Genomic DNA, 24710 nt, shown 5'->3' with positions numbered 1-24710 from the left:
GGTCAGTCAAAAAGGTCTAGAGAAGCACATTAGTAGAACCTTAACATAAATAAGTAATACTTACCAAAATTTCTCTAATTGATAAACTATATAACTGAAATTTCACAAAAATACCGGTAAATAATTTTGTTGATGGTGACGAAGCTGGTTAAATTGGCGCGAAAAAATATTCTTACTCTTATTGCTTCACGTAAAAAAAAATGTATAGAATTGAATTCGACTACAGTTCAGCATAAAAAAACGTGAATATGCAAATGCCTGGTAATATGTTGATGATAAAGTGTGTATAAATTTTCGTAAACGAAGTTACCCGTATACTTCACCAAGAATTACATCTGAGCGCAAAGATCTGTATGTGTGATTTGGTTTATGTAACATCGTAGAACTCCAATCGGAACTACTCGGCCTTTCTGGTTGCACGAAGAAATAACTGTACTGCATAGCGAGAATGGCCGAGTAGTTACGATTGTGTAGAACTCAAGGTCAAGGTACAACATGGTTATATTAACGGAATTTTTTGTGTTGCTATTAAATCATTGAGGCCACGTGATTGAAGCCATCTATTTTTATTGCGGGTTCCACATATTTAAATCGGAATTATAGAAAAAATGAAATGTTGTGAGCAGAATCATAACAGAAATGATGAACACTGCAACATTTCCAGCAAAATATAAATAGGATGGAGGATCTGTGTATTCACATTATTTGTAAAACTCTCCTTATTCCTGTGAAGCGTGTGCTTTACATCGAGGCTTATTATGCTAATCATCGACGCCGCAGTACTTCAACCAATCAGACAATGTTTATTTTGGGCATTCGATCAGATTTTGGAATATTTTAATCGAAATCATAGAAAAATGGAATGTTGTTAGTACATATAAAATAGAAAATGATGAATACTTTTAGCTAAACATAATTTGGATGGGGGTTCTGTGTATTCGCATTATTTGCACAACTCTCCTTACTGATGCCATATTTTGGAATTTCCGTGATCTAAATGGTTCGCGAAAATTAATATTTTTATATATAGTATAGTAATAATTACCAATTTTGTCTTCCATTCTAATTCAAATGAATTATATCATACTAGAGATCTACTTCTTTTCTGATTATGTGTTCGATGCAATCTCTATCATAAGTAAAACATTACATCCACGTATGTCGATTCTTTGAAAGTTACGGACATTCCTATTGGTATAATGAAAAAAGTTACGGACAAGTTGTTTTTAAGTTACGGACAGCCTAAGGGTTTTTTTAAATCGTGCTGTAATCCTTTATTTTGTAGAATTTAATCACCTGTTAAGTTTAGGGGTTTCCCTAAACGATTAATACAACTTTTTAATTCCGTGGTTTAATTGATGCATCCATGGTATTGTTATTGTATAGAAGAGAAGTTCCTAACCGACACAAGGCGGCTCCATCTTGGGCTGTGGTTAAGTTACCAACAGCCGTTTAAGCATTACCCGTCATCTGAAAGTTTCATTACATGATGCGAAACTCTCTTTACGTTATGTTAAACTAGAGGCTCTAAAGAGCCTGTGTCGCTCACCTTGGTCTATGTGAATATCAAACAAAGGACACAGATGGATTCATGACAAAATTGTGTTTTGCTGATGGTGATGTGTTTGTAGATCTTACTTTACTGAACATTCTTGCTGCTGACAATTATCTCTATCTATAATGAACTTAGCCCAGTAGTTACAATGGAAAATGTTAGCAAAAATTTACAAATTTTATGAAAATTATGAAAAACTGTTTATCTTTATCTATAATAAAATTCAAGATAATAACCAAAAACAGCAAAATTTCCTTAAAATGACCAATTTAGGGGCAGCAACCTAACAACGGGTTGTCCGATTCATCTGAGAAATGCAGGGCAGATAGATGTTGACCTGATTAACAATTTTCCCCATGTCAGATTTGCTCTAAATGCTTTGGTTTTTGAGATATAAGCCAAAAACTGCATTTAATCCCTATGTTCTATTTTTAGCCATGGCAGCCATCTTGGTTCTTTTTTAAACTAGATACCCTAATGATGAATATGGCCAAGTTTTGTTTAATTTGGCCCAGCAGTTTCAGAGGAGAAGATTTTTGTAAAAGATTACTAAGATTTACGAAAAATTGTTAAAAATTGACTATAAAGGGCAATAACTCCTTAAGGGGTCAACTGACCTTTTTGGTCACGTTGACTTATTTGTAAATCTTACTTTGCTGAACAGTATTACTGTTTACAGTTTATCTCTATCTATAATAATATTCAAGATAATAACCAAAAACAGCAAAAATTCCTTAAAATTACGAATTCAGGGGCAGCAACCTAACAACGGGTTGTCCGATTCATCTGAAAATTTCAGGGCAGATAGATCTTGACCTGATAAACAAATTTTATCTCTAAATTTTTAAAGCTCTAATTGCTTTGGTTTTTGAGTTATAAGCCAAAAACTGTATTTTACCCCTATGTTCTATTTTTAGCAATGGCGGCCATCTTGGATGGGTGGCCGGGTCACCGGACACATTTTTTAAACTAGATACCCCAAATGATGATTGTGGCCAAGTTTGGTGTAATTTGGCTCAGTAGTTTCAGAGGAGAAGATTTTTGTAAAAGTTAACAACGACGACGGACGCAAAGTGATGGGAAAAGATCACTTGGCCCTTCGGGACAGGTGAGCTAAAAAATCATTATGTCGTTATTCTATTACATTGGGCCAAAAGATTTACATAGTATAAATGCCAAATATAACGTTATGTGAACACTTCATTATTTTTTTTTGGGGGGGGGGGGGGGGGGCGGGGGAGGGCTAACTTAAATTCCTTTAAATGGGTATACGATGAATTGGATGTGCCAAAAATATAGGTCATAATTTTGCTAGATTTAATATAGAAATCAAATGACCCTTCTTTTTTTTTTATGAAATTCTATATTAAAATGCATTATGGTTTGATAACTGTTAATGGTAATGGTATGTTCTACATACTTTATATAAATACGGTATTGAAAATCATATAGTAAGTAATGGCTTATTGTGGTATTTAAATGCATTTTAAAGGGAATTTTGTAAATTATGAGTGTACACTTAGAGACTATCAGTCACCGAGAGTATTATCAGCTCAGAAGTCAGTACTTCGGTAGTGACATGATTTAACAAACTTTTTTGAAAATTGTCCGTTTATAATTTTTGAAATTATTAAGAAACTAAGGTTTCAACTCCCTCAGGCAAAGTTGACTTTAGATGAATTTGGCTGTTTATTTTAGGCATTTTTGTTATATAGCTCTTCAACCTTTTTGTTACTTATGCATCTTCGGATATCAAATGTTCGGACCTGTGCGTTCCTAATGAAGGTAAATCCAGAAAAGCGCTTCGAACGCATGAAATTATTAAACGTGTTGTTCTCAATTTTTTAGAGCTTATATAAGTATGGCCGTGTCATATTTTAATTTTTTTTTAAGTATAAAATAAGTAATTTTTTGAAAATATGTATATAAATATAAAACCTAATTTAAGTGAATTTTATATAAAAATAGAACTTTCGAAAAGCATTGTTGGCAAATGCACCCCTACCAAAAAATATTCTCAAATAATTCTCATACATCCAGAAGCTACTTACATGTATTATACAGTACATGTACAATTGGTTCACTTACTTTGTAAAGCCTCGGTCACACTTATCGATAGCTCGAACGGACGCCTAACGGATAACTTTTTTTTTCAATCCGTTAATGTCCGGTTGACGTCCGTTCTTATCCGTTAGACGTCCGTCCATATCCGTTGCATGTCCGTTAAGTGTACGTTTTATCCGTCGGCGTCCGTTCTGTCTGGTGGAAAATTTTGAGCATGTTCAAAACTTTGAATGGACGTCCAATGGATAAAGTGTCCGTTGAACGACCGGTAGACGTCCGTTTTGTACGGTACTCGTCCTTTTCGTTTCCCTTATACAGCCGTTGGAGGTCTGGTATACAACTCCAAAAAAGGAATTTTAGCGGAGGTTTATCGGATAAAACGGATGTTGGGCGAATGTGAAACTGACTTCTACCGGACGTAATAACGGATGATGAACATATCTGAAACGGATAAATTGAAAATTTCGCGTCAAAAATGCCTATTATTGGTATGTCAGATTTCTTGAGTGTCATGAATGCTTAATTATTCATAATCGATCTAAGTAAGGACACGTCTTCACTATCAATAAGCTCTTAAGCAGGCCTGACACTAACCTTTGGTGGCGTTTTGAAGAACAAACCAAACCAGTTACACAGAAAATTTTCGAACACATATACAATCTACATGCATGTATTATTATTGTCGCCTTTAATTTTCCGTATATCGTCTTGTTCATCCGTTTTATCCGCTACGCTTCCGTTCGGTACATGTCCGTTTTATGCAGTACTGGTCTCGGTTGGATGTACGTCCGACATCCCTTTTATCCGGTACGTTTCCGTTTCTCGTACATTGCATCATATCCGGTGTGTGTCCTTTGTGCGTCCGTTTGGTCAGTACATCAACGGACTCCCAATGGATAACAATTTTGTCAACGGACAACTTTTATTTTCATCTATTAGACGTCCGTTCGTGCTATCCGGTTAGGTGTGACCGAGGTTTTAGGCGACGTTCACATCACGTACTGCAATATTTACATCATATACTAAAGTATTTGCATCATGTACAAGGGTTTTTATAAGAAAGTTTCGCATCATGTAATGAAACAACTACATCACGTAAAAAAGTTTTCACATCATGTAATGAAGTTTTTACATCATGTTAAGAAGTTTTTACGTCATGTAAAGAAGTTTTCACATCATGTAAAGAAGAATTCACATCATGTAAAGAAGAATTCACATCATTTAAAGGAGAATTCACATCATATAAGCAACATTTGCAACATGTCATAGTTTCTTCTTATAATGCAGTGATGGCGTTCCATAATATATAATATTGTTTTAAGTCTATAATTAGGCATAATGTATAAATATAAAACGGGCAGTTTTTTCCTCATTTACATTGTTTCACATTTTGTTAGTCTTTTATTATTGTCTATATACAGTGTGGATTTTGCTCATTGTTGAAGGCCGTACGGCGGCTATACTTGCTTACATCGACATTATTTGTATTTGGCTGGAAAGTTGTCTAATTAGCCGTGATACACCACAGCGCACTTTTTAAAACACATGTCACTTGGCGACGATGTCGTTTCGTTTTTACCTGTGTCCGTGTGTACGTCCGTCCGTACGTCGGCCGATATTGGTTTTCATCAGTTTGTCTCAACTAAATATTGTGAAGCAGGTACACATTTTCTCACTACCAAAAAACAGATATGAAGGCCGAGTTTGGGTGACGCCTTTTTTACTTTTCTCTTGTTATGTTCTTGTATTTGGAAACAATGCTGAATATGCCTTTTCAGCATTATAACTGTACTTTGCCTCAATCAAGATATAAAAAGATTAGACACAATGCATATTACCACCAAAAACACAGATCATGTTCGTTTTTTTTTTTGGCGTCACTTTTACTGTTTTCCTGTTATGTACCTGTATACGCGGAGTTGTTGTGGTAATTTGTGGAGGAAGCCGGAGAACCGTCGACCCTTCAGTAGCAAAATTAAAATCCTAGTTAATTAATAAATGATATGACTTATATTTCATTACATCTTTCTTCAGGCAGGTCCAATCGTGTCGACCCTTTGTATAAATGCATAATTCCATTTTGACGTCTCATTCAGAAAAAAAATATGAAAAAAGAGATAACAAAAATATATAAAATTTAATATAATACAAAACACAGTGATGAAAATAACGAAAAGTTTGGTATAATACAAAAACGATCGATTTATCAAACTACAGCCTCATGCTTTTCCTGACGTTTGTTGCATGAAAAGATTCGCAAAAATGCCTGAATGTTTGAGTTTTTCTTTCCGTCAATATCAATGTTTTCCATGGTTTGGGACTCTTTCTTCTTTTCATCTTTGTTTTTCTTTGCCTCTTTCTTTGTTTTGTTTTTCTTCATAGCCTTTACACTATCTTTATTGCGTGCCTCTTTCATCTCCTGACCCTTATTATTCTCTGTCTCTTTCTTTGTATTGCTTTTCTTCATAGTCTTTACACCATCTTTATTGCGTGCCTCTTTCATCTCCTGACCCTTATTATTCTCTGTCTCTTTCTTTGTTTTGTTTTTCTTCATAGCCTTTATACCATCTTTATTGCGTGCCTCTTTCATCTCTTGACTCTTATTATTCTCTGTCTCTTTCTTTGTTTTGCTTTTCTTTGTATCGTGTTTTTTGTCCTTTTCAACCATCATGGGGGTCTTTTTCTTCTTTTCATCTTTTGCGTCTACTTTCTTTATCCTCTTCATTTCTGTAAACACAAGTGTTAGTATATCATGCATTTTTAAAATCATAATATAAAACTAGGGAAAGTATTAAATGAGACCACTTATTGATTAAAGACCAATACAAAAAATGTTTTTTTATTTATTTTTGCATTCAAATTTAGTTCAGTATTAACTTGGTATCAGCTATTAAATCCTGTTTTACTATACATAAAGTCATGTTTGATAAAGAAAAAGCTGCTATTCAAAGAACATGAAACAGTACAATATATATTGCACTAAAAATGAAACTGGACAAGGAACTGAACTTTTAACAGTCTAATGTGCTTTTGTTGTACTTTTTAAAATTTATTAGTGTGCAATAGAAAAAAAAATACAGCATACCAATTGTTAATTCAATAACCGCTTTAGAAACTTGCACAATCTTATTAAAATAAGTTCGCATCACTTGCTCCTCGATTTTTTATACACACGGCGACATATAAAAAATCGAGGAGCAAATGATGCGAACTTATTTTAATAAGATTGAAACATGCAAAGATGTGATTTTATATGATTATATTTCGTATTTACACATGTAAAACATGTTGGTTGAATTAAAAATAATAAAAGAATTCTAGTTTGTACTATTTTTTTCCCAAATATCATTAGCATGTCCTTACATTTGAAAATATTACTCGTCCTGTCAAAGGCGTCCATAAAGAATCGTTTAAGGAAAAAAACCTGGAAGTGTACATTTCAAAAAAATGAATACCTTTCTCCAACATATTTTGAGCTTTTATCTCAATCTTGTCAATCTTCTTTCTCCTCTTTTCTTCCTTTTTTCGTTGTACTTTGACGTCTTTGTTGTACCTTTTCATAATTTGATCTACCAACTTTAAGTGCAACTGTACAACTTTTTCCTCTTTTTTAGCAATTTTTTCTCTTAATTTCTCGTCTTTCTTAATATTTCTTTTTATCCTCTTTTTGTCCTTTTTTGATTGTTTGCTAATAGCTCCATCCTGTTTAGAATTCTGGACAATATCCTATGAAAATATCACAACATGTATATATAATTGTTATAATATAGATGTACAACATGTTACACTTTCACATGTATTGTGTTTTGGGGAAAATATCTATAAACCATATCTCATCAAACATTAAAAGCAAAACAGGAATTATACTAAACATATTGGACAGTATACAAGATCCCACCAACTATGCATTCTGACTACGCCGAAGAAATAAATTGATTGATTGATGGTTGCTTAACGTCCAGTGGCAAATATTTCATGCATTTTCTGGACGAGAACGAGTTGACAATAAATAAAATACTAGGTAGGTCTTGTAAAAGAGGCCAGCCGGAATGATGGTCGGCGAAATTTGGATTGCCATTGGAATAGAGGGTATTTGGATAGGGACAGAAATTTTGACGTGTAACAGGCCACCTACGGACCCTCAAACAGTTGTTGTTGTTGCAAGGGTTCTTAACGTGCAGAGAGCATGTCACTTTCTTTACACAAGGCATCGGATTTAGCGTCCCCATTCTGATCGGATGTGGCTATGTACTTAATACATCCCGCACAGCCAAACGGAAGCCCCACTTTGGCAAGCGTTTTTACTGCCGGTTGGAAGAAAAATAAGCGGCCATATTTCTATTCCCCCAGTAACCCTGGTGGCCCGAAGAAGTAAAAGACACAAATCAATACAAACAATAGAGAACAGCACTGTCGCTCGTGGTAAAATATTAAAAAAAAAGTGCAAAACCGTGGACAGAATAGCTCAAACCCCCAGGACTTATTTCTTAAATATTGTATTGTACCTGGAAAAGATATCCGTCATTCTTTGGCGATTTTTCTGTTGGTCCTAAAACATCTAAAAATAAAATACTCTCATGAATATAACTATATTGTCATTTTCATTTAAAAAAAAAACTATAAAAAAAACCCTGACAAGATAACATAAGATTTGCAGATCCAGCCAATGATGATAAGGATTTTCACTCTCTAACGGAAAAACCGAAAACGGCTTAACAATTTTTTTCAAATATTCTAACGGAAAATATGCTTCTATTCAGGTAAGAGTAAAAAAAATCAACAAAAAACACGGACATATAAAGGTAGAACTGTTTATGAAGGTAAAGTGTAAAACAAATCAGAATTAAAACTATTAAAATAAAACAAGTGGCAATGGAATTAAAAAAATATGTCATTACCTGCTAATTTCATGTATGCCTCTTTTTGTTCTTCTACACTCATAGATTCCTCTTGTTCTGCTGCACTCTCAGATGCCTTTAGCTGTTCTGGTGCACTCAAAGATTCCTCTTGATGTTCTGCTCTAATTAATGCCTCGTGTTGCTCTGCTGCACTCATAGGTGCACCTTGACGTTCTGATCTTACAGATGCCATCTGTTGTTCTGCCACGTCTAATGCCTCGTCCAAGTCTTTCAATTCGTCAGATATATTACCGGTGTCGTCTTGAACTTTCAACCCATATTCTTCCCTTTCTAAATCTTCTTTTTCTGTTGTGCCATGTTCTTTTAATTTGTCTAAATAGAGCAACACGAGAGTATAATTTTAATTTTCTTGCACATTTAGTGCTGCCAGAGACATATATTAAGGCGAAAGCAGGTACATTTCAAAAATTAATTAGACAACAACCTAACAACTCAAGAAAAGTATCTGGAAAAATAACATTTCGTATAAATACGATTTTGACAGGATTTGGGGTTACGAGAAATATAAGTAGTTCGAAATGATTATAATAGACAATTTTGTATTACATTCAGAAGTGTGAGCAATGACAGGGGAGGGAGATTACTGACATACCTAACTCCTTTATCAGGGCAGATTCCCTATCCTCAGCCGCTCTTATATCTCCTTCTACATTTGCCCACTGTTCGTATGTGAATTCAAATGTCGCAACACATATGATTGCTTCACTGAACCCAGCTACTACTTTATGTACTTTTTCTTCTTTTTCTGCTGTCCACTCCATACTGAAGTTGTCGTGTTGATTGTTGAGTCAACTGCAAATTAAAAAAAAAACATTATGAAATCCGTTTTAACCCCTTTCGTTTACCCCCTTTAAAAATTTGAACAACAAAACAAAGAACTTAAGAAAAATACTTTAAAGTAATAAACTTACCACTCTCTGCTTACGAAGTCTATCTTCTTTAGAAATGATGCACGAGATCAATTTAGACGTCTAAAAAATCCTTGTGCAATTTATCGACGATACCTCGACGATAACGTTGTCAGAAGAGATGTTTATGACGTCGATGAATGGTATAGTCACTATAGGGAGCAACCAATACACTTTAAAAGGGGTGGGGGTATTGCTTTTTGTTTGAGTCAGAAAATTTTATTTATTTTTTTAACGCTATCAAGGATAGTCTTACTATACAAATCCTTGACGCTATCAATCAAATTATTTGCTCAAAATTTAACATTATAAGGTATAGGGAAAATGTGGATTTAGAATACTTTTTTTGTCCTCTGATTGTGATTGAACAGAAGAATATTTGTTCCACCAATTTGGCAATACATGTAAGAATACCTCTTTTACTATCCCCCTCTTTTCGAAGTAAAATGGTTCCTCACAAGAGCAAAGTTTTTTCGGACTTTCTCAGATTCCTATTTTGTGGTATAAAGATGATAAATTTTCATTTTCATTTCATTTCTGAATTGTTAGTACGTTAATATTATTATATCTCACCTTTTAGAGTGACAAAGGATTCCGTCTGTCTGTTTGTTTGTCCGTTCTATCTGTATCTGTATCTGTATGGTTACGTCGTAGCTACCAATTCTGGCTTTAATACAACGGGGTGAAGGCGCCGTCGATTTACCGACGTCTCGTGAGAGCAGCTTTAAAGCTCTCAACGCTCGTTTCGCGCACAATAGTATCCTCAAGATGGTTCCAGTTAATAACTGTGGACATAAAGAATGAGTTTGAGTATTGCTGAGTTTTACTGGTGGGAATGTCAAAGCACCTAGTATTGTTCCTCACTTGTTTTTCCACTATGTTTGTTGCCTGGTAATTTTCGAACTTTTTCGCTGTGATGGTTCGTCTTGGTCTGGCTGATTTTAAAAAGTCGTCTGGATCGATAGCAGGTACCAATCCCTCAACCACCTTGTACAAAAATATAAGTTTTTGGCTAGTGCGTCTGGCTTTTAGTTCTTGAAGTTCAAGTTTGGCGAGCATGTCTGTTACGCAGCCATCTTCTCTGGTTTTATAGTCGCCTGTTATAAAGCGTGCTGCTTGTCGTTGTATACGCTCCAGTTTGTTTGCATCTATTGTACTGTAGGGGTCCCATACTGTTGCCGCATATTCCATTGTTGATCTAACTAAGGCAATGTAAGCGGTTTTCTTACATTCCTGCGGGCAGTATCTTAAATTCCTTCTGAGGAAGCCAAGGGTTGAACTTGCCTTTTTTGCAACATTTGTTATGTGTGTGCTCCACTTCAGGTCTTCTGAAATCTGCAATCCTAGATATGGGTTGTTTTGAACTTGTTGGAGTATCTGGCCGTTGAGAGTGTAGAATCTCTGGCTTTTGTTTTTGATGCTCAAGATATAGCATTTTTTAGCGTTAAATCGCATACCCCATTTATTTGCCCAATCTTCTAGGTTTGCTAGGTCTTCTTGCAGCAGTTTGTGGTCTTTTTCTGTTTTGATGGTTCTATACAGTAGGCAGTCATCGGCGAACAGCCGTACTGATGACTTGACAGTGTCTGGGAGGTCATTTATGTGACATAAGAATAGTAATGGTCCAAGTACTGTTCCCTGTGGAACTCCAGAGTCCACCTTTACTTCTTCAGATTGTTCCCCCTCTACTACAACTTTCATCTTCCTCTGTGTAAGAAACATATTTAGCCAGTTGTTAAGTGGTCCTCGGATTCCATATTCTTCCATTTTTGATAATAGCTTGTTGTGTGGCACAGTGTCAAAAGCTTTGGAAAAATCAAGGATTGCAATGTCAGTTTGTAGACCGGCGTCAAATGCTTTCATGAAGTCTTGCAAGGTGACCAGCAGTTGTGTTTCGCATGAATAACCAGATCTAAATCCATGATAAAGTGATGTTAAGACTCTGTGTTTATCAAGGTGTTTTAGAATGTGCTTGCATATATATGATGTGTTCTAGTAGTTTGCAAGGTACCGATGTTAATGAGACTGGTCTATAATTTTCTGCGGCGTGTTTGTCTCCCTTTTTGAAGACGCACGAGATGTTTGCATTTAGCCAGTCTTCGGGTAGTAGTCCAGTGTCTATTGATGTTTGAAAGATGGCAGTTAGTCCTGGTGCTATTTCTGATGCACATTCTTTTAGTATTCTGTTTGGTATACCATCTGGTCCAGATGCTTTTGATGGGTTTACATCTTTAAGTAGTTTTTCGAAACCTTTAGTTGTTATAATAAGTTGTGGTATGGATTCTTTGATGTATTTTGTTGTTTTAGGTATTGATGTTGATTTGTCAATTGTGAATACGGATCTAAATTGTTGAATTAGTATTTCAGCCTTCCCGTTCGTTAATTATTGTATAAATTTTGTATCTGCATCTGCTGGACAAAAATTACATTTTCCCCAGCAGATGCGGATATAAAATTTACATATAATTTTTTTACTAAATACTATTGACATTATTTGCTTTTGCACCTATCATATTATTTTGTCATTTGAATACATTTTTGGTTTAATTTTAAATGACATCATATCTGCACATAATAATAAAATGACGGTGTGTCCACCTTTCCTCCTAAACCTCTATTTAAACTCCAAAAGAAATCTTAACCATATAATGATTTTGTATTCTTTCTACGTTTATTTTTTTGGGGGATTGTGGAGGGGCGCGGATTATTCTTAGTAAAGAACCTTGTCATTGCATAATGTTTGGTCTACCGATATTTTTTCATTCGTTACTCCTCTTAAACCCCCTTATAACAATTTATTTGGGAACAGTATATTATATATGTTCCTGAATTTATCAAACTCTATCACAATCTTAATCATATACATGCGACCTCTTTTGTTTCATCATAATGGTTTTGGGGTTTCCCTGCAAATTGTAACTTTTGCAAGGCGTTGGGGTATAATTTTGTTAGTTCTGATCGCGCAGTACTTCTAGTTTTTATCAAAATTATTAATTTCTTTTCCCTGTTGTACATTGTATCTTTAATATTCTGTGTAGTGTTGTACGCTGATAATCTTTTCGTCTTTGTGTTAGTCTGTTTTACTTCAACTCAATTGTGCCGTATGCAATCTTGTTGCCTTTTCTACTTCTCAAACATGTACCCATAGAATCAAACTGTTGTTCAGCAGTGACAGATTCATAGGGAAAGTAAGGGTATAAAGGAACGTAACTCTTTGGCATTTTCATTTCTCAAATAGTTTTAAAAAGGCAGTGGCTATTTGACCGGCACCGGCAAAATAGCAAATTTGCTATCTAACCGGCTCTGATTAAATTATATCTTACTGGGTGAATTAAAATGGAAGAATAATAATTAAATATCGAAATTTATATGTAAAAAAACTTGTGTTACTGATACTCATATCAACACTTAAACTTTTAACTATCAAATTAAATATATTCAAGTGTTCTTTCATATGTACACCAAAAAGAGTGAGGAAAATGTCTCAAATTTAAAAAAAAAAAAAGAAGACGTGGTTTAACTGCCAATGAGACAACTCTCCACAAGAGACCACCGTACGGCCTTAAACAATGAGCAAAGCCCATACCGCATAGTCAGCTTTAAAAGGCCACGATATGACAGAGTAAAACAATTCAAACGAGAAAACTAACGGCCCGTTATTTATATATAAAAAAAAAATGAACGAAAACAAATATGTAACACACGACAACCACTGAATTACAGGCTCCTGACTTGGGACAGGCACATACATAAATAATGTGGCGGGGTTATACATATTAGCGGGATCCCAACCCTCCCCTAACCTGGGACAGTGGTATAACAGTACAACATAAGAACGAACTATAAAAATCAAAGCACAAAATACAGGGAGACAAAAAAACTGTTACAGCAAATTGCAAGTCTTGCATCCGAAGCTACTGGTGGCGAACATCAACAGATATTATACAAGTTATGGCCCGTTGAAGAGGTGGATATTATTCAGAGGGAGAGTGGAGTGTTCATAGCTGCTAAAAGTGAACTCATAACAATAGAGATTAATATACAAACTGAACCAATACATACATCATCACCAATCCAGAAAAATCAAACAAAATCAAAAACAAAAAAGCAAGATAAAAACAAAAATACAAATCACACAGCTAAAAACTCAGAACCACTAAGAGTGCTTACAATAAACTTTCAGTCAATAAAGAACAAAAAACCTGAAGTTGAACTCATCATTGACTCTTGTAAGCCCAGCATAATATTTGGTACTGAAACATGGCTCTCAAATGACACCTCCCCATACGAATACATCCCAGCCTCCCAATACAACATCTATACAAAAAACAGAAAGGATGGCTATGGGGGAGTGTTACTGGCTATATCAAACCAGTTTACATCCACACAAATCACAAATACAGGTACCGATCAAGACCTCGATACAAATTGTGAAAATGTGTGGGCAAAAATATCCTATGAAGGTAACAAATCACTTTACCTATGCACTTACTATCGACCACCATCAGATAAAGGAGAATCCTTAGAACAACTTGGTATCTCACTCAACAGAGTTCTATGCAAGAAAACAAACTCAAATATCTGGGTAAGTGGTGATTTCAACCTAGGCCACATAGACTGGAACACACCAGCAGTCATACCTAGTAAACCTGATGCATCGCTACACCAACAACTCCTCGATATATTAAATGACAACAATTTAACACAGGTCATAAACAAGAACACCAGAAACGACACAACCCTAGACCTTTTGTGTATGACCAACCCATCATTTGTTAATAGAGTCGAAACATTACTACCAATCGGAGCAAGTGATCATGACATTGTCTACAGTGAAATAAACTCTGCCACAAAATAAACAACAGGCTCATAAGGTACTTCACTACAAAAAGGCAAATTGGGAGCAAATAGAAAAAGATCTCACTGAAACATACAAAGAACTTAAACAAGACCAAGATAAATTAAATCTCGATGAACTTTGGAACACGTTCAAAACCAACATCCAAAAATCTATTACCAAGAATATTCCAACAAAAAGTATTGGTAACAAATCGAAACTACCTTGGGTAAATTACCTACTTAAAAAGCTAATCAACAAGAAAAACAAACTATACAAAAAGAAAAAGAAAAATCCCAAGTATAAAAAACAATACCAAGAAATCAAAACCAAGCTCCAGAAAGAAATGAGAAACTCGTACTGGCAATACATAGAAAATATGATTTTCGATATTGAAATAAAGGAGCCAGATCAATCATGCTTCAAAAATGCACCTAAAAAACTGTACACCTATATTAAAAGCCAGAAAAACGAAAACACCGGCATAGCTCCTCTGCGAAGTGAAGGTACACTGCACTCAAGTCCATCTGAGAAAGCAAATATACTCAATAAACAATTTCAGTCGGCTTTTACATCTGAAGCAAACACTAACATTCCAGACAAAGGTCCTAGTAAACACCCTAAAATGGAACCCATTAGAATAATTAGAGATGGTGTTTACAAGCTAAACAAAAACATAAACCCAAATAAAGCAACTGGTCCTGACACCATCGCAGGCAAAGTACTAAAACAAAACATCGAAATATGTACAGATATCCTCACTTTAATATTTACAAGATCACTACAAACAGGCAAAGTACCATCTGACTGGAACCACGCAAATGTCACACCTGTATTCAAAAAGGGGGATAAACACAACCCAGGCAACTATAGGCCTATATCCTTAACATGCATAGCTTGCAAACTACTCGAACATATCTTTGCAAGCAGTATGATGAATCACTTAGAAACAAACAACACTCTGTGTGAATTACAACATGGATTTAGGGCAAAACGATCATGTGAATCACAAGTCATCTCACTGATACATGAACTATTCCAGAACAACGACAAGAACATACAAACAGATCTTATAATCATGGATTTTGCTAAAGCTTTCGACAAGGTACCACACAAAAGATTACTATACAAAATGAAATACTTTGGCATATCAGATCAAATCATTAACTGGGTAGATTCCTTTCTTTCAAACAGAACTCAAACAGTACTTTTAGAAAATATGTCATCTTCAAAAATACCAGTCTCATCAGGAGTCCCACAGGGTACAGTGCTAGGACCAATACTATTTCTAATTTACATAAATGACCTCCCAGATTACATCCAACATAGCAAAATCAGACTCTTTGCAGATGACAGTATAATCTACAGACAAATTAAAACTCAAAATGACTGCCTCAAGCTTCAAGAAGACCTAGAAGCTGCCATACAATGGGAAAAAGATTGGCTTATGTCTTTTCATCCAGACAAGTGTAACATCATGAACATAACAACAAAAAGAAATCATATACACTTTTATTATAACATGTATGGACACATCCTAGAAACTGTAAAACATGCAAAATACTTAGGTATCACCATCTCAGCAGACCTAAAATGGAACACCCACATCCAACAAACTGTTGCAAAAGCAAATAAATCCTTAGGTTTCATCAGAAGAAACCTTAAAGTCCAATCACAAACAATTAAAGAAAGAGCGTACCAAACACTTATAAGACCAAAGTTAGAATACTGTTGTACTGTATGGGACCCATTTACTAATGAAAATATAAGATCACTAGAAAAAGTTCAGAGACGGGCAGCAAGGTACGTGTGCAACAGACATCACAACACCAGCAGTGTGTCTGAGATGCTAGACACCATGAAATGGCAAACCTTACAAGAACGCCGACTACGAACAAGGCTAATAATGTTCCACAAAATTGTAAATGAAAATATAGCCATTCCATCGCATAATGTATTACAACAGAGTCAGTCAAATACAAGATCCACCAATAAAGAATCCTACAGACAAATTCAATGCAATAAAGACAGCTATAAATTTTCTTTTTTCTGTCAAACCATCAGAGACTGGAACAAACTATCTGCTGAAATTACTCAAAACACTACTACAGAAAACTTCAAGGATGCACTCACGCACGATGTGCTACTTGATACTTACCCTCATCTGAAATAAACAGATACTCTTGTTTTTATCTTATACCAAAAAAAAATAAAAATAAAAAATGTAATATTTAAAACTAAATAAAAAAAATTGTATAAATTAAAAACAAAGAAAAATTGTAAAAATTGAAAAATACGAAAATATGTGACCAAAAACAATAACTTTGAACAAGAAATATTTGTTAATTTATGTTTTGACAAAAATTATTTACATAAATTTATTTTGAAAACATTAACCAGACATGCGCCGGAAAGTAAACATCAGTACGTTGATGGTTTTCTGTAACAAAAGAAGAAAGAAGAAGATTGCGAGATTGTGAGATAGTCTGGGCAACACTTACTGTTCAAGGCAGCTACCAAATTTACATAGGTTCCTACTACAGAAGACCTTCAAGGAAAACCGATATGATAGAGGAACTGGAGAAGTCAATCGAACAAATGACATTAAAGGTATTGTTTTACATTGTCATTTCGGGGCATTTTATAGCTGACTATGCGGTATGGGCTTTGCTCATTGTTGAAGGCCGTACGTTTACCTATAATTGTTAATTTCTGTGCCATTTTGGTCTCTTGTGGAGAGTTGTTTCATTGGCAATCATCCCACATCTTCATTTTTATATATACCTATCTACATATGTAACATATGCACACATGACGCAGATTCAAAGGAATCCAGTGTAATGTGTAGTTCTTCCAAAGGGCCGGGGCAAAGAATTTGTTTTTTAACAATGGCAAATGTAAAACATTTGTCCATTTGAAATTCATATCAAAATACGTTTAATATTGTCTGTCATGTCTGTTTTATGATGTAGTTTTACATACCACTTTTTTTTTAATCACATGGCAGGATATTAAACCATAGATTTTACAAAGACTTGTGTCGGCCAAATAGCCACTGCCTTTTGAAAACGCTTAGTTGCCAATTACTTTTTAAATGATAGCATACATATAAAATAAGGTGACGTGAAAGGAATACCAATGATCTGCTAGATACCAAAGTGCGTGGATTGAAGCAACCGAAGGTCGACATAAAGTCTTCAATTCTCGTACCATAAAGCAAGCTAAAGTGTTCCAGGAATGACAAAAATGAATCCCATTTCAACGAGACTAATTACCTGATTTATGTTAAAAAAATAAAAGAATTGTACAAGCCTGTGCTGCTGTATAAGCCTGTGCTATTGTTTAATCCTGTGAAATTGTTAAATCCTGTGCTATTGTACAATCCTATGTAATTGAGCAATCACGTCTTATTGCAATCATGACTCCGTAACAGTGCAATAGAAGATTTCTTGCTCTTGCCGAATACTGTGCAATTGTAGATTTCTGTTGATTGAGCAATACTGTGCTATAGCACAATATTGTGCAACAGACGATTTCTTGCTTTTGCCCAATACTGTGCAATTGAAGATTTCTTGCTTTTGTGCATTACTGTACAATTGGAGATCTCTTGGCTATTATCCAATACTGTGCAATTGAAGATTTCTTGTGATTAGGCTATACTGTGATATAGCGCAATACTATGTATACTTACTTTTGCCCAATACTGTGCGATTGAAGATCCTTGTGATTGGGCAATACTGTGCTATAGCGCAATGTTGTGCAATAAAAGATTTTGCCCCAAACTGTGCTATTGTACAATCCTATGCTATTGCGCAATACTGTGCAATTGAAGATTTCTTGTGGTTGGGCAATTCTGTGCAATAGAAGATTTCTTGCTTTTGTCCCCAATACTGTGCTATTGCACAATACTGTGCAATTGAAGTTTTTTTGCTCTTGTGTAATACTGTGCAATTGGAGATTTCTTCTTGAAACTTTCCCCCACTTTTTGAATACCCCCTTGGAGTTTTACCCCTAAACTCCATTTCAGCCTTCCTTTTGCGGTTTATGGTCCTTTTTGTTCCTAATTCCTTAACCTATTGGTCAATAACCTCCAACATCAATCCCAGCCTTCCTTTTCTGATATCGAATTTTGTGGTACAAGTTCAGAGAGATGCTCCGCAGGGTGCAGCTATATACGACCGCAGAGGTTGAACCCTGAACAGTTGGGGCAAGTATGGACACAACATTTAAGCTGGATTCAGCTCTAAATTTGGATTGTGATTAAATAGTTGACACAGCATAGTTTTCTGACACAGAATGAATGTGAACTAATGAACTTAAAATTTTTTTTTTGCCTTTGAGCAATTCACTATGCTGTTGAATATCAATCCTCTCAAAAAAATGTTAGAAGAAATTTTCTTTTTATTTATGAAATCTGAAATGAGAAAAATTTAACACCCCCCCCCATTTTTTTTTCACATCCCCCTTTCCCTTTTTCCAAAACTGATCTCAATTCAAATTCCTAATGGAGTTTGCAACATTAACTACTCATTTAAATACATCATAAAATATTAAAATGTAAAATAAAGTGCTTGTTATCACTGAATGGTAAAGATTGTTTTAATTTATCAGTTGGTAGTAAAAGTGAATATACATTGTATATTGTATAAAACAATGATTTAAGTTGATTCAACTACTATTCTGGACAAAGAAAGATAACTCCAATTGAAAATTTCTTGCTATTGCATAATATTGTGCAATTAGATATTTCTTGCTATTGCGCAATACTGTGTAATTGAAAATATTTTCTATTGCACAATACTGTGCAATTGAAGATTTCTTGCTATTGTGCAATACTGTGCAATTGAAAATTGCTTGCTATTGCACAATACTGTGCAATTGAAGATTTCTTGCTATTGCTAAATACTGTGCAATTGAAAATTTCTTGCTATTGCACAATACTTAATATAATGATTTTGGATCCTGATTTGAACCAACTTGAAAACTGGGCCCATAATCAAAAATCTAAGTATATGTTTAGATTCAGCATATCAAAAAAGCCCAAGAATTCAATTTTTGTTAAAATCAAACTTAGTTTAATTTTGGACCCGTTGGACTTTAATGTAGACCAATTTGAAAACGGAACCAAAAATTAAGAATCTACATACACAGTTAGATTTTTTTTTTTGTAATTTGTTTATTTTTGACATAAAGACAGAAAACAATCAAGCAGGATTACACACATGTACAGTTTCAAGTATGGTCTTAAAGATATTATTATTATATGACAACTCTAAATAGCAAGACATACAACAAAATATAACTATAATTTTCGTACCAGTTATAAAATATTTAAATCACCTAGGACAGATTGTAATGGCAACCATTTTTTATCTATATTTTCTTTTTGTGTAGGAGATAAGAAATTTACTGTATGTTGTTCTATTCTTATACAGTATTTTAAATATGCAATACTACCTTTCACAGAAGGTTTTTCTCCTGAGTTTTTACAGCTATAAATATAAAGTTTTAAAATCAACATTATATGTTGTACTACATTATATGGGTCAAAAATTTCCGCAATACCAAAAATAACATCTTTTGCCTCTATATGTTTAAGGCTAAATCCACATTTTAATAATAAATCTTGAAGTGCTATCCAAATATTTTTGCTATATATACATTCCCAAAAAATATGCAATAAGCTTTCTTTGGTTTCAGTGCAAAAAGTGCACAGTTCTGTTTCTATTAAACCACATTTATAAAGAAAAGAGTTTGTGTATACAATTCTATGTAATAACTTGAATTGAAAATTTTGAAGTTTAGTGTTTTTTGTTGCTTGAAATGCCATCGAATAGATTTTGCCCCAATCATCAATCTTAACACATAAAGCATCAGACCATTTATTTTGTGATCTTAAAGGATTTTCTTTAATTTTTTCTAGAAATAATTGATAAAAATATTTACATGGTTTTTTTTATCATTTTTGAGTTTTTCTACAATATCATTTTCAATAATATCTAATCTACCATGATCTGAAATTGTTTTCTTCCAGATATCTGGGATTGCACTAACAAGACCATAATATTCAACAAAATTGGTTTTAACTGCATACTGAGTTTTAAGCTGCTCAAATGTCAATATGTTTTTCCCATCTGAGATTAAATCATTTATAAAAAATATACCATCATTACAATAATTTTCAAAAATAAATGGCTTTCCACATCTTTTAATATTAATATTCAGCCAAATGGGTTGACTCAGGATATTAATGGGATTGTTTTCATCTTTCACCTTTTCTGGCTTCAATTTAGCCAGATTTAGAAAAATGTCCCTCCAAAAAGGATTTAACTTTTTTGCAATTTTTTCCAGACCCTCTTTTGTCAGGTACAATATTTTATCCCCTCCATATTTTTCTATATAACTCAATAATAGAATTTTCCAGGGAGAAATATTCAAAGGATCTAGCAATTTATAAAGCCATGACATTTTAAGGGACATACAAAAACTTTCTATATGTGGGAACTTTAAACCTCCCTCATCATAATTATTAATAATAACTTTCCTTTTTATTTTGTCTGGTTTTCCATCCCATAAAAATTTAATGAAAATTCCTTGTATTTCTTGTATAACCTGAACTGGTGGATTTGGAAGGACTGTCAGAACCTGTACCAAAAGTGGGAGAGCCAAAGTTTTTATAACAATGGTTTTGCCAATATATGTCAAGTTTCTGTATGACCATAAATTGAGAAGGCTTTTCATGCTTTTAATTTTTTCTGTATAGTTTTCTAAAGTTTTATCCTCATTTAAGAGATTGAAACGAATTCCCAACAGTTTAAACTTTCCTGAAGTATTCCAAGATAATTTCCTATTTGGTAACAGTTTTTCGTTACTGCCTAATCTTGAGCCAACCCATATGGCTTCAGTTTTATCTACATTTACCCTCAAACCAGCACAGGCAGCAAAACTATCAAAAATGTGCAATGCTTGTTTAAGAGATTCCTCATTTTCATCCAGAATCAGAGAGGAGTCATCTGCATATTGACTTAGTAAAAACTCAGAGTCGTTTACTGTGACACCAGAAACAATTGGATCATATTTTAAAGCTGCACTAAGTAGTTCCAACACAAGGATGAAGAGATAAGGGGATAAAGGATCCCCTTGCCTAACCCCCCTAGCCAAATTAAAAAATTCTGATAAATGTCCATTATTTGTAACTGTACTGGTAATGTCTGTATAAAAACATTTTATCCATCTACAAAGTGTGGGACCAAACCCATAAAAATCTAAAGTTTTTTCAATAAAGGACCATTCGACCATGTCGAAGGCTTTTTCAAAGTCAACCAGTAATAATAATCCTGGAATATCTTCTTCTTCTAGTTTATCTATCAGATCTGCAATAATTCTTACACATTCACCAATGTATCTTCCTTTTAAAAATCCTTTTTGTGTCTGACTTATAATATTTTGCAGTATAGGTTTTAATCTCTTTGCTATGCAAGCAGATGCTTATTTATAGTCAACACATAATAAAGTAATTGGACGCCAATTTTTGATGAAGTGTTTTTCTTTTCCCTCCTTTGGTAAACATACTATTAACCCTTGTCGCTGACTTACTGAGAATTTTCCTTTTTCAATGCTCTCATTCAGGCAATTGACAAGTGGAAATTTTATGTCATTCCAGAAAAATTTATAGAATTCTACAGTAAAACCATCTATGCCTGGTGACTTTAAATTTTTCATATTTTTAAGGTCAATACTGCATTCCTTTAAGGTAATTTGACCCTCACAGGAATTAATCTCTTCTCTGCTAGGTTTATTTAAGAAGGGGTTATTTTCATTCATGAATGTGGCATTCTCCTCAATCCCTGGGTTAGAACTTCTGTACAAAGTTTCATAAAATAATTTTTGTTCCCTAAGAATAGCATTTGGATCTTGAATAACTTGATTTCCTTCCAAAAGTAATTTTGATATAATTTTTTCTGTATAATGTTTTTTTTCAAGATTACAAAAGAAACGTGTATTCTTCTCCCCTTCAACTTGCCATTTTGCCTTTGCTCTTATTATAATTCCATTAATTTTGTCTTTTCTTAAAATTTTAAGTTCTGTTTCAACCTTTTCAATATCAAGTCTAATTTCATCTGAATTATTTAAAGCAAATAGGTCGTTTAATTTTTCTAATTTTCCAAAAAGCATATTCTCCATCTTGTCTTTTTCTTTTTTCTTGAATGAAGAGCAAGAAATGGCTGTGCCTCTTATTTTCATTTTAATAGTTTCCCAAAGTAATTGGTTATCAATTTTGTATGCTTTATCAAGGTTTTCAAGATCTTCATTTGGATCACATTCATATTCAGATATAACCTCTGTAATATCATGCTTGACTTTTTTAATAAAATCAATATCCTTCAATAAACTATTGTTAAATTTCCAAGTCCCTTTTCCCCTGATCTGAAGATTAGTTAGATTTGGCATATCAAAGAACCCCAATTATTCAATTTTTGATGAAATCAAACAAAGTTCAATTTTGGACCCTTTGGCCCCTTATTCCTAAACTGTTGGGACCAAAACTCCCAAAATCAAAACCCAACTTTCCTTGTATGGTCATAAACCTTGTGTTTAAATTTCATAGCTTTCTATTTACTTATACTAAAGTTATGGTGCGAAAACCAAGAATAATGCTTATTTGGGCCCTTTTTTGGCCCCTAATTCCTAAACTGTTGGAACCAAAACTCCCAAAATCAATCCCAACCTTCCTTTTGTGGTCATAAACCTTGTGTCAAAATTTCATAGATTTCAATTTACTTAAACTAAAGTTATAGTGCGAAAACCAAGAAAATGCTTATTTGGGCCCTTTTTGGCCCCTAATTCCTAAAATGTTGGAACCAAAATTCCCAAAATCAATCCCAACCTTCCTTTTGTGATCATAAACCTTGTGTTAAAATTTCATAGATTTCTATTTACTTTTACTAAAGTTAGAGTGCGAAAACTAAAAGTATTCGGACGACGACGACGCCAACGTGATAGCAATATACGACGGAAAATTAAAATTTTTGCGGTCGTATAAAAATCCTTGCTGTTGGCCCCTTCTTCAATTACTGTTGGTTCTATAGTTATTGTCTAGAAACTAAACTTGTATGCATCTTCGGATGCTGCCAACATGGACACAGACATCATAGCATTAGACAAACCCAAAATTTGATTGCTGTTATATAAAAATTGTGTTTTACCTGTGTTCTCTGTTTAGCCTTCTTTGGCCATCTTGGTTGGTAGGCGAGGTCATTGGACATGTTTTTTAAACTAGATACTCAAATGATGGTTGTGGCAAAGGTTTGTTAAATTTGGCCCAAAAATTTAAGAGGAGAAGATTTTTGTAAAAGTTGACAGACGATATCAGACACTAGACGCCAAGTGACGAGCCATTGGGCCAGGTGAGCTCAAAAGAAATATTAGAACATGGTCTCACCAATATTTTTTTGGCCAGGAGAGCTAAAAAGAAATACTGGAATATTGTCTCAAAAATATTTTTTCCCCAAATACACAGCTGAAGAACATGAAAGATTGCTTTTATCTTGATTTTTAAAAATAAATGTTACACTTGGAATCAGGAAATTATATGTACATTTATCCTCTATAAAAGACAATTATTATTCCTAAAGAAGTGATTTACAAGGTTAACCGAGTCTAAAGGTTTGTTTACATCACAAACTTTACAATTTTTAATACCTAAAAATTCAGAGGGCCTGATCAGTATACAAGTAAAAAAACAAAATATATTTATATCTTTATTAAAATAATTTGAAAAATAAAACTGCTACAACAACAAATAATAATATAACAAATAATTATCACAAAGTAAGAAAATAGTGTGTTAAAGCCATATACATATAAAATTAAACACCTGATCATAATAACAAGTATGTTAAAACTTATATATAAAAGGTTTGATCAGCTTACAATACTATTTTTATGTTTTTACACATATAACTGAAACAATTTTTCCTTTGTGTGAGTTGCGTCCCCTATATAAATATTTGATATTTTGAAAATATAATTTCTCCTATGATTTCATTAAGGAATGCTTCATTAGACAGAATATTTATTCAGATAATCATGGATAGTTTTTATTGTCTGTCAATATGTAATTTTATTCCATAGTGATAGAATTTTAGTAGGGTTTTCTATATGAATTTGATTTGGACAAAAAAAGCATATTCACCTGCTGAAAAATGTATTTACTGTGCAAAACGTTGCATACTTTTAAGTGTATAATAACAGTAAAATGATTAACGTAGAATTAGTTTTGGTAAGGTCACGGTTTTTTAATTTATTGGTTAACGGATTTTCCCCATGAAAAAGTCAGGTCGGTCGGTCGGGAAAAAAAAGAAAAAAAAATATCTTTCAAGACAGAAAAAAAAAATGCAAAATAAATATACATTTCACCTTTCTAA

At 33.8% G+C, this 24710-nt stretch overlaps 1 protein-coding gene across 1 annotated transcript; it reads right to left on the bottom strand.

Annotated features, from left to right (window-relative positions):
- Positions 1-5737: 5737 nt before the first annotated feature.
- Positions 5738-9572, bottom strand: LOC139488091 (glutamic acid-rich protein-like). Its single transcript, XM_071273474.1, has 6 exons — positions 9450-9572; positions 9131-9330; positions 8518-8850; positions 8125-8177; positions 7075-7345; positions 5738-6346 (listed from the first exon to the last, which is right to left on the bottom strand). The coding sequence occupies exons 2-6, from the start codon at positions 9297-9299 to the stop codon at positions 5826-5828; spliced, it is 1347 nt and encodes a 448-aa protein (XP_071129575.1). The 5' UTR covers positions 9300-9330; positions 9450-9572; the 3' UTR covers positions 5738-5825.
- Positions 9573-24710: the final 15138 nt, after the last annotated feature.

This window comes from Mytilus edulis, chromosome 1 (assembly GCF_963676685.1).
Source record: "Mytilus edulis chromosome 1, xbMytEdul2.2, whole genome shotgun sequence".
Taxonomy (NCBI): domain Eukaryota; kingdom Metazoa; phylum Mollusca; class Bivalvia; order Mytilida; family Mytilidae; genus Mytilus; species Mytilus edulis.
The sequence above is the reverse complement of the archived record's forward strand: the minus strand, read 5'-3'. Positions and strand labels throughout refer to the sequence as shown.